Source organism: Penaeus vannamei, chromosome 28 (genome assembly GCF_042767895.1).
Source record: "Penaeus vannamei isolate JL-2024 chromosome 28, ASM4276789v1, whole genome shotgun sequence".
Lineage (NCBI taxonomy): Eukaryota > Metazoa > Arthropoda > Malacostraca > Decapoda > Penaeidae > Penaeus > Penaeus vannamei.
The window spans coordinates 10,248,885-10,260,805 of record NC_091576.1 but is presented as its reverse complement, the minus strand read 5'-3'; the positions used below and the strand labels follow the sequence as shown (position 1 = coordinate 10,260,805).

General features: G+C 41.4%; 1 protein-coding gene across 1 annotated transcript in view; it reads left to right on the top strand.

Annotated features, from left to right (window-relative positions):
• The window catches only part of LOC113817911 (ribosomal protein L7A), a 7,343-nt gene extending 1,342 nt beyond the window's left edge, over nucleotides 1-6,001 (top strand). The window contains exons 2-6 of the mRNA XM_070141777.1: nucleotides 4,285-4,423; nucleotides 4,708-4,857; nucleotides 5,256-5,476; nucleotides 5,579-5,701; nucleotides 5,807-6,001. Coding sequence (XP_069997878.1) covers nucleotides 4,285-4,423; nucleotides 4,708-4,857; nucleotides 5,256-5,476; nucleotides 5,579-5,701; nucleotides 5,807-5,983 — 810 coding nt within the window. The 3' untranslated portion in view covers nucleotides 5,984-6,001. The remainder of the gene's footprint in view (nucleotides 1-4,284; nucleotides 4,424-4,707; nucleotides 4,858-5,255; nucleotides 5,477-5,578; nucleotides 5,702-5,806) is intronic.
• Nucleotides 6,002-11,921: the final 5,920 nt, after the last annotated feature.

Sequence of the window (11,921 nt, the reverse complement as noted above, 5' to 3'; positions counted from 1 at the left end):
CCTGACAAGGCCGGGTCACCGCCGCTCTTCTGTTTATGTTGACTATATCAAGGTTAGTATGCGGATTCAGTGGGAATGTTACAAGGTAAATGTAATACGTCCGCCACTCCGAGATCGCCGATAACTGTAACGCTCTAGCCTTCCGGGAATACGTGGTGTGGTGGAAGTTGTTTCTTCGGCGGGGGTTGGGGGGCAGCAGCCCCCTGCAATGTAAAGTCGTGTGAATAACCATGGTTATTTTCACTGTGGGTTATATTAGTGTTATTCAACCCTGCATTTTCCCTGGAACATTCCATGCACTCCCCTGCTATTGGGGCAAAGTTTGTCGCGAATGGGGGGTTTCCGCGCAATAAAACCTACTTGTTTGTGCATTGTTTAGAGGGGAATCCAACGATACCAAAATCGTCGATATCGGAGAGGCGGAGGTAATATAGAAAATTACTGTTTGTTTTTAACAATGTTGCCGACCTCATGGTAAATTAGTTTGCTTTGAAGTATTCATTTTTATTTGTAATTATACACATGTTAAAAGTACATCCTTTATAATTGACTTTTTGCTGAAAATTGCCTATTAGAAATACTAGTATTTAAGTATTCCAATATCATATATATTCAAATAGTTTTTTAGTTGGTGAGTTTACTAATTTGTAATGAAGGTATTTAGTGGAAGATTTGATGGCAAATAGGGAAGGGAAGTGCAGAAAATCTTAAGGAAAATGATTACTGTATGGTCACACCAACTTAGGGTAAACTGAAGATGTTCGTGTAGAGGACATAAAGTATGTGGTTGGTACAAGGAGTAATCAGCAGACATGAATGGTAATGACACAAAGGAAAAAAGGTTGCGGAAAGTGTTGCTCACAGCCAAAGTCCACTCAGTGCTCCAGCGGTTAAGACCACTTCCTTGGCGCAAAAGATTAATTTGCCGTGCAGCTCGCACACCGTCTTGTCCTAGTGTGCACCTCTACCTCACAGCTAGTCAGGAGGCAGCAGTTTAGCAGATATTTTTTATTGCTCATTAAAGTTCAAGTATAATATTCCATGTACTGTATCACAATTATGCACACGATTATTGACTGTTTCATGTATATTCATGTGTTGGCCGTTCTTACGTTAAAATGTGTATTGATCCTCAATTTGGCTAACTTGTTAATCTTAATTGCCAAACTACTCGAGCAATACAGTTGATACTTCACTTCACACACCCATATTTCTGGCTACACCAGTGACCTGCCTAATTCTTTTCAGTGATAATGACTGATGTCATTTTTATTATGGTGGTGTGCTTTTTTTTTTTTTTTTAATGAAAAAAAAATGAAGTGATAGTTTTTAGATTCATGGAATCATCCTAAATGAAAGAAAATGAAAAGTGCAGTGCAATTTTCTAATCTGTTTCAGCTTGGACCTCTGAGTATATTTTGTGTTGGTTACTGTGCACTTGAGCTTTTGTATATTCAAATATGGCAGCATAAGAGGACACTCACTTTTCAGAGAAGTTTCTTCAGTTTTAGAATGTAAATTTTGGCTTGCATTTCTAAAAAGTTGCATTTCATTGCATTCATAATTAACTTTGTCATTTACAGACACTGAAATCAAGCTGAGCCCACTCTTTATCCCTCCACCCCCCAACCCCCCAAAAATATTCCCAGGTGTCCTCCAAGAATGTTGGGTGGAGTTGGGGATTTAATCTCTGGTGGGTCTCTCTGTACCAGTCTCTGTACCATTCTTAAATATTGGAGGCATGGGTACTGGAAGCAAGATTGTGAATGTGATGGATAGTATAGGTGTTGGTACAGAGCTCACATTCTAAAACTCAAATTCATGAAAGCCTTCATTGTGGGATATTTTAGGGAAAATATGAAGGGAATTCTTTACAGTATAAGTGCACTTGCCATTCCACAGCTCGGTTATTTAGAAGTCCTGTCTTCCTAGTCAATATTCAGATCCTCAGATTTTTTTCTTGGTTAGTGTTACTGAGGGACACATGGAGGATAATGGACACTTCCATCTTAGAGCACAAGAAAGCCAAAAACACGGGTACAGCTGCTTTGGTCTCGTATTTACTGCAAAATGACAAATATTGCTGCATATTGTTGCAAAGGTATATCAATACTTGGATGAACTCCACAACACCTGTACACAACCAGAGTTCTTAATGTCTGTTTTCTATAAGGCAGCACAAAGTGCTATTAAGGGGACCGTCCCTAAAAGGGGCATGGCCAATTATGGGGGTGGGGGGTCATATTGGTAAATTTCTAAAAAAGGAAAGGTCTTATGGAATTCCTTAATTTTTGGATATTTTATGTATTTTCATATTCCGCATCTTTTGATACCAAATTTGTTGGTTCCTACGCCCCCTGCAAAAAAACATTTTTTATTTTTATTATTTTTTTTTTTCCACATGTCTCTGTGCGAAAGGTTTCTTGTCCCAGAGGATTGATTTGTCATGAAAAAAAAATTTGAATGAACATCAATGAATTCCTAAAACTACTACTAAGCCCTTTTTTGGAAATTCAATTTAGTTTCCTCAGGGGAAATTTTTTTTTTTCAATTTTCAAAAATTCGTATAAATTTGTACCATTCATTACTGTAGAAAGTACTCTTATTCACCTTTCAAACACAGTTTGTTAGGTAAAGATATGATCATTAGTCTCTAAGCAAACAAATGGCCTCCCGTGAAGAGGGGCAAATACAGACACAAGACAATGACTTCTATAAAATCGGTTGTTTCGTGTTTTATACCTCTATTATTGCTGTTTTGTGTATATATTGGTTTACATGTGTATACGCATGTAAATTATTGTAAAGGTACATACGAATATGCGCATATACTAATTAGATCCATAATTATTTCATTTATTTTATTTTTATTCCACTCTACTCTACTCCCCCATCGCCTAATGAAACAAGTGATAAACGTTTAGTCACCAGCAGAGTACTTGTTATGGAGGGACAATGAATTTAGTGTTCATTACAAATAACCATTCAGAAAACGTTGATAGATCAAAAATATTTTGAAATACAAATCTTGTATCAAATCTCGCATATTTATCGTAGATGCTTCTTGTGATGTAACAATAGGTATCAGATATTTGTAGGCCGATTGTACGAGTTTACACAAATAAATTCTATCATCTTTCTTTACATTTATTTATTCTCGTAAACGGATTTATAATAACATAATGATGTTTAATCGATTATTTAGTTTCAAATGAAAGCCCATGCGTAAAACTATTGCAATCAGAAAATCTAAAGCGGTGGCGACGCTTGGAGCTTTGTCGCGTGGGTCCCTGCGAGATGGCCATGGACACACACGAGCCTCCAGTCCGTGTAAATATCTATTCGTTGAGTTTATTTTTGGAGATAGACTTGTAACTGCTCATGTATTATCACCAAACCCTAAACATACTTTTATGATGAATTTGTCAACATCAAATATCTACTATATTTTATGGGATAAAAATTTGAAAAGTCGCATAATTTAGTTTTCGTCTTTCATATCCTGAATCTTTCACTTTGGTATAAAACTCTTTTAATAAGACACTTTTATCTTCCTGTGATCCATTTCAATAGGTAATGTCAAAATATAATGCATCTTATTAGCTCCTGTGAAGCTAGAGTGCGGAAGGGTGAAAATCGCTGATACAGTGTCAGTAGGACTTGGGGTTCTAGCCTCGCGCACAGCCCAAATTTTTCACCGCGGAAGTTCATATTCACGTGGGTAATTCTCTCATTTACGAATATGAAACTGACCATAACTAATTTTTGACCACTCCTACCCAAAATCTCCGACCCCCAACAAACTGGCTGATAGTCTGTGTCCATGTTGCAAGAATTGCTGGCAATGGTTGTGGGTTTCACAGAAGCTGGATTAATGGTATTTGAGATTTTTATAGATTTGCGATGGCTAGTAAGAGGATTATGCAGGAGTAAATTCTCATTACAAGCTGTGGCTTTTCTTTTGTTGATTGAAACTCTGAAAACATTTTAAACATGGCTTGTATTACATAAGATTTGGTATTTGAATCGATAGAAGTTTTCAATATAGCCATATTTTGGGAATCACTCTTGGGACGTAAGTTTGCACTTGCGCTGTGGTATTGTACGAATGGCAAAATAAGCAGAGTTGAAGGCTTGCAAATTTATGTGTATCCATTTGCCTTTTCATCTATAGCAAATATGAAGATAGGAATCACTAATACTTGACATGTTTTCTGTACCATTAAACTGCTGTTTCTGTTACATTTTGTATTAAATTTGTGAATATTCTTTGTTTACCTTCAGGTAAAGGGGAAGGGGAAGGGAAAGGTGAAGGGAAAAGGAAAGAAGGTTGCGGCAGCCCCTTTGGTCACCAAGAAACCCGCACCCCCCAAGAAGGTCCAGAACCCCCTTTTTGAGAAGAGGCCACGAAACTTTGGCATTGGTATGTTCTTTTTAGATAGAATGGCAAACAAGGTTGTGATGGTAAATCAGTATTTTATAAACATTGATTTTAATGTTGACAAAACTAGTTTTGGCATTTACCTGTTGACTGATTTTTACTAAACAGTTTTTAATTTTTGTGATGCATATGTTAAATAATGGTCTGAGTGAGGGATATAATCTTCAAACCCTCCTTGTCATTTTAACACAGTAAACTTAAATCCAATTACATTTACCATTTGTAAAAGCATTTTATTTGCCACTAATTCCATGTAATGTTTGCAGGTGGAAACATCCAGCCCAAGCGTGACTTGAGCCGCTTCTTGAAATGGCCGAGGTACATCCGTGTTCAGCGTCAGCGATCTGTCCTCCTGAGGAGACTGAAGGTCCCACCCCCAATCCATCAATTCAAGCAGCGTCTTGATTCCCAGAAAGGTACCAAAAGACTTGTAATATCCTTAGGTTCTTCAGAGCGGTGCAGAATCTGAATGATTCTTAGGCTCTGTTGAACGGTGCAGGATGCAAAAGATCCTTAGGCTCCTATGGAGCGGTGCAGGATCAGTCTTTCTTTTGTAAGTCGCCCATAGACCTCTGTGGAAGTGGAGGTGGTGCTGGGTGCACTGCTTGTCCCTTGAGTCTGCACAAGACTCTTAAAAGGGACATTGGAAGGTGAAACGACTTCTGTTTGGTAACCTTTATATATTGTAAATGATGAATGTATTTGCTATCATACTTTGCTGGTGACAATCTTTACCACATCTTACTGAGGTAATGGCACATTTCAATGATTATCAATTTATTTGAAAGATATTAATAAAAATGATTACTTTTAGCAAGGGAACTGTTCAAGCTTCTGCAGAAGTACCGTCCTGAGAGCAAGCAGGCCAAAGTTGCCCGTCTGCGCAAGCGTGCCGAACTCCGTGCTGCTGGCAAGGAGGACGTGCCAACAAAGAGGAAGTTGAGCGTGCGCATGGGAGTTAACACTATAACCACTCTTGTGGAGCAGAAGAAGGCTCGTCTTGTGGTGATTGCCTGTGATGTTGACCCTATTGAGGTTGGTAACAGTGACCTTCTGAATTCTTCAATTTTATTTTCTAAATATTTCAAATTTGAATTGATACATTAACCCCTGATTCATTAAACCCCCATATTTCAGATTATCCTGCACTTGCCAGCCCTATGCCGCAAAATGGGAGTTCCATATTGTATTGTTGGAAACAAATCTCGAATGGGAATGGTAGTTCGCAGGAAGAATGCTACCTGCTTGGCACTCACTGATGTAAGTATTAGCCAAATTGTATTATTGAGTGAAATTAGTATTAACATGCAGTAAAGTGAGTTTCTATTAAATTGTACTAATCCATTTTTGTTCCATATTATACAGGTGGAAGCCAATGACCGTAACAACCTAAACAAGCTCATTGAAGTAGTGAAGACCAACTACAATGACCGGTATGAGGAGATTCGCAAGAACTGGGGTGGCGGCACCCTCAGTGCCAAGTCCAGGGCCAAGTTTGCGAAGGTTGAACGCGCAAGGGCCCGTGAGGTCAGAACTGTCTGAATAAAGAGATGACAAGTTTTTGATTTTTAATTGAACCAAATAATGAAACTTGGTTCTACAAATTTAATTGTGCATATATTAATACTGTCATATGGAAGTAACATCAGTCAGTATTTGTAATATAAGAATTACAGAATTAATGGCAGTAAGGCAGTAAGTTTGAAATAGGAAACTTATTTTGGTTATTTTGTAATTTTTTCATTGTTTTCAAGTTTGTTCTTGTTTTCTAAATGAAGTAGGGTGCTTATAAATAAGTAAGAAGTTAAAAGAACCAAAACATTTACATATTTATAAACCGAAATGAAGTGACACCAAGATGGCATGCAAACTAGGTGCAGAACTAGTTCCACATGGAAATTAGCCATTAACTGATATATGCATGCCTTAATGCATTTATTTCTACTTGTCTAGGAATATCTAAAGTATATTTCTAATTATATACCTGTGGAAATAATCAACTACCCAAAGAAGGAAATGTAGGTTATAAATCACTACCCCCTCAATCCCTTGCTTAGGAGACGGACTGCCTTGGGCCTCAGCCCTCAACTCTACTAATTTTGCATGGTCTTTTCCCTCTCCAGCTTTTGTTTCCGTCTCTTCTCCATCCCCTTCTACTATCTACTTCGTAAGGTGTGGGAGCCGTGCTGAGAGGATGAAAGGCTGACCTAGTGCCAGTCCTGAACGGCCTGCGGGAACTATGGGCACGGTACTCCCGACTAATCTAGCCCTTGCCTTCAAGAGCATGAGGGTGGACCGTTTATGCTGTTTTATATAATCCAGGTTCCCCATGACCAGTAATGAAATCTAATCACTTTATTAGAGGCAATGAGGCTAGCCCCTTTATCAAATAGCCCCAACCCAGGCTCTCCTTTGACCACAGCTCCGAACACAAACTACTACCCACTCCTCAATGCCAACTAGTGCATTACCCACCCAAGCAGAGACTCAATCTCTAGAAGACATTCCTACCCACATAACTTCCTCAAATTCATCAAGTCTACCCCCGCAACTTTCAAGCAACCAATCCTCCCGTATTACTACCTTTCAACCTTATTCTCCATCATTCTGTAATACTCCCTCTTCCACACGTCCCCGACCATTCACCACCACCAACCCTACAGATATCTTAATTAAATACTCTGTTTAGCCCAGCTAAATGGGACCAATTTTTCGTGATCCCTTCTACAGTTCCTTACTCAGGCAACACTCTTCTCTTTCAACAATGTCTCCAAAAACAAGTAGGTAGTCCCTTTCTATACCAGACGCGATCGTTCCCGTCTTGTAACAGTCAGATCAGAAACAATCTATAGCACTATCAAATTTAACTGATCATTCTGGCAACCCCATTCCTACAGAACCTCATCCAACCCTGAATACCTGTACCGGAACTCTCTCCTCAGTAAACTGCCCAGTCGATACCAAAGATTGGTCAGACTGTGGAGAAGACTTATTAGGATGCCTCAAAGACCAAGATGTGAAATCAGTACATTGCTACACCATTCCTCCTAAAGGTCAACGAAAGAATCCGACAAACATTGCCAAAATTACCTTATGTACACATGACCTTCCCTTACGTATCTACATTGGTGGACAATCCCTCCCTGTTCGACCATACCAACCCCCTCCCCGTCAATGTCAAAACTGTTGGCGCTTTGGACATTCTGCCAAACATTGCCGTTCCACAGACCGATGCCCGATATGTGCCCAACCTGGTCATAATCGATCAAACTGCTCAGCACAAACACGAACATGCGCTAACTGCGGCGTCCCCATAATATATTTTATAGAGGCTGTCCCACTTACAAGTTTGAATCTGAGGTATCAACTCGCAGATACAAAAATGGTCTCACTTTACGTGAAGCCAGACGAAGCACGTCGACATGATCTCTCATACTCCGTACTCTAGTAACATCGTTCGCTCAGTCCCTCCCCCTCCACCCCAAAATGTCCCCATTTCCACTTCTACATTCTACATCCCTCAAACCAATTCCTTTGTCACTCTAAACCCAGACACCCCAATCTCAACCACAGCTCCTATTTCAACTACGGCCCCAACACTAACCCCTCTCCATCCCCACACTACCCGCAGTAGAGACTAAACATTCTAACCCTTCTTCCCCTATTGCACAATCACCTCCACCTACCTATACCTTTGTTCCTGAGACACCAGTCTCCTCTTCCCCCCTTCATAAGAAAACCTTTATCCCACAAAACTCTCCAACCAACTCCAGTGCAGAAACAATGGATGACATTCAAAGCTATATGCTTAAGACACGAGATCCCATAACTCATGCTCCTTCCACACTTGAAGTGATTGCCGATATTTATACCCCTCCTACTAATATTCCCCCTACACCCCTTCCTCCTACTCCCTCTCAACACAACCTAACCCCCTCAATCCCGTCCACCACTGATATCCATCCTCCTGATATCCATCCCCCTCGTACACCCCTTCCTCCTACTCCCTCTCAACACAACCTAACCCCCTCAATTCCGTCCACCTCCAATATCCATCCTCCCAATACCCATCCTCCTGATATGCATCCCCCTCTTACTCACAGCACCCCTACACCCCTTCCTCCCAATCCCTCCCAAGACAACACATCCCCCTCCACCCCCCACTATAGGCACATTCTCCCTCCCTCCATCCCCTCTATCCTTTGCACTCCCTCCCGGATACACACGAGAATCACTCATGTCACAACAATGCCCTTCTCCAGATTCCCTACCTCCTAATATCCCTCCTTTACACCCCCTAGCTCCTTCCCCTTCAAATTCCCCAACACGTACTTGCGTCATCATTCGTAAGTCAACTAAGAAATAGCTCTCCTACATTGGAATATTCGCGGTGTCCGCTCTCATAGATCAGACCTACATCATATCCTTGCTTATAATCCATCTATTATCTGCCTCCAAGAGACTTTCCTCGCACACCCTCCTATTCCAATTCCCAATTACCATTTTATCTCTTCCGCACACTCCCTTTATGTCTCGTCTATACTTATCCATCATAAAACACCTTATGTCATACCTCCCATACAAACTACTGTCCCGTGCACAGCTATTCGCATCTTTCTTCGCCGCTAGATCACAGTGATTTCAGTCTACTTTTCCCCATCCCATCCCATCCCATTGACTTTACTGCCTTTGAAACTCTAATTTCCCAACTCCAACCACCTTTCCTCGTAGTTGGTGATTTCAACTGCCGCCACACTGTGGGGTGACTCTACCACCAACTCCCGAGGCCGATCTCTAGAACGCTTCCTCTTCACAAATAACCTAATTATTCTTAATTCAGATCGCCCCACACACTTTGACAAGCGCACACAATCCTTTTCATGCCTTGACCCCTCTCTATGCTCTCCTACTTTACATTTAGATTTCCATTGGTCAGTTTTAGACCACTTCCCCTATAGTGATCACTTCCCAGTACTCCTTTCTCCTACTTCATATGTACCACTTCCTAATCCTCTACGCTGGTGCTTTGATAGTGCTGACTGGCATACTTTCACTTCACTCTCTACTATACCTATCCCTCCACCCCCCTTACAGTCCATTTCAGATATGCTACATTATTTTACAACCACGATCCTAAGAGCTGCCTATACAGCCATTCCTCGAACTTCAAGACCTTATACCTCTAAATGTGTTCCATGGTGGAATTCTGATTGCATCAAAGCGCTTCGCTTAAAACGAGCAGCCTGGAACAGCTATCGCAACAAACGAGACACGCCTCACCAGCTATCAGCCCTTATTTCCTTTAAAAGAGCATCTGCCCATCTTCGCCATACAATTAAAAACAGCAAAACAAATAGCTGGCAAAATTGTTTCCTCAATTACATCTACATCTATTTCAGCTTTTTGGCGACGGATCCATAAATTGTCAGGCAAACATCCCCCCCCATCCTGCACCCGTCCTCCATATTCGAGATATTCTCATCTCTGAGCCTGTCGAAATAGCTAATGAATTGGGCAACTATTTCAGCCAGGTCAGTAGTGGCTCCCACCTTTCCCCACACTTTTCTTCCATTAAAGCCATCAAAGAACACACCCCTATTACCTTCACCCTATCCTCTGATGAGTCCTATAATGCTCCTTTTTCTTCTGAACTCAACGCTGCATTACAGTCGTGCTGCAACACTCATGAAGGTCCCTGATGGTATTCACTATCGTATTCTCCGACACCTCCCATCTTCCTCTCTATCCTTCCTTTTAACTATTTTCAACCACATATGGACGTCAGGAAATTTTCCTTCTCATTGGCGAGATGCTCTTATCCTACCTTTCTTAAAACCCAATAAATCAGGTACCCTACCCCAAGATTACCGCTCCATAGCTCTAACTAGCTGCTTGTGCAAACTAATAGAACGAATGGTTAACTTCCGTTTAATGTGGTACCTTGAATCTCATAATCTCCTTTCCCCTTCCCAGTTTGGTTTCCGACGTGCCCGAAGTACAGCAGACCCACTTGCCCATTTCGAGACATACATTACATCGGCATTTGCACGCCATGAATACGTATTAGCCATATTCTTTGATCTAGAAAAAGCACATGATACCACATGGCGATACCATATCCTCCAACAATTGTCCTCCTTAGGGCGTTTTCATCAAATCCTTCCTTTCTAAACGTACCTTCCAGGTCAAAATTGCCTCTTCCACGTCATCATCCTTTCCTCAATTCGAAGGCGTCCCACAAGGAAGTGCTTAGTACCACTTTATTCCTTCTTGCTGTAAATGACATAGTCTCAGTCCTACCATCAGGAGCCATCTATGCATCTGGCACATCTATACCAGATCTCTGTCAATTCCTACAGTCTGCAATAACATCAGTAACTTCTTGGGCCACCATGGCTTTTGCTTCTCTACCTCCAAATCTTTCCCCATCCTTTTCTCTCGCACACGTACGGTCCCCAAACTCCCACTCTTCTTATATAACGCTCCACTCCAATACCGTTTTTCTGGCAAATTCCTAGGCGTTATATTTGATTCCAAATTGTCCTGGGGAGACTATATCTTGTACATCAAAGAAAAAGCTCAATGTCGCCTCCAAATCTTACAAACTCTTTCACACATCTCCTGGGGCTCAGATCGCAAAACTCTCCTCCATCTTCAAGTTACCTTGATTCTCTCCACTCTAGATTATGGATGCCATATCTACTCCTCTGCCTCAACCTCTCTTCTTGCTCACCTTGATACAATCCACCACAACGGTCTCCGCTTAGCCCTAGGCGCCTTCTGCTCCTCTCCAGGTGAGAGCATATATACTGAATCAGGCATGCCGTCCCTCTCTCGACGTTGAGCCCTTTTCTCTCTCCGATGCTATGCTCGATTTCACCAATTTTCCCTTACCAAACTAACTATTCCACAATCCTGCTTCATACCTTTACCTTTTCTCCACGTTTACCAACGCCTCTTCCCGTACGCTTGGATACCCTCCTCTCCCATTCCCCCTTTCCTCACCTCTGACCTCTCCCACTTTCTGTCCATTCCATTCCTCCATGGCTTATACCTAACCCCTGTATTTGCTCCTCAGTTTTCCCTGACCCACCAAAATCAGATATTCCCCCCTCTATCCTACTCACTCATTTCCTTGACCATGTGTCCATTCATTCCTCCAGCATTCACGTTTATACTGACGGTTCCAAATCCATCTCAGGAGCTGGATTCGCAGTAACATTCCCAGATTGCACTTTCAAATACACCCTCCCTCCTGAATCTAGTGTCCTTACTACAGAACTATATGCACTCCTTTTTGCCTTAAGACGCATATACTCATTCTCCTCTTCCTCTTTTACTATTTTTACTGACTCCCGTAACTCTTTAACCCTCATAAAGTCTCTGCACTCGACTAATCCCCTTGTCTGTAAGATCCAGAACTGGTTGTTCTATCTATCCACACATCACAAATCTGTCAGATTTTGCTGGATATCCAGCC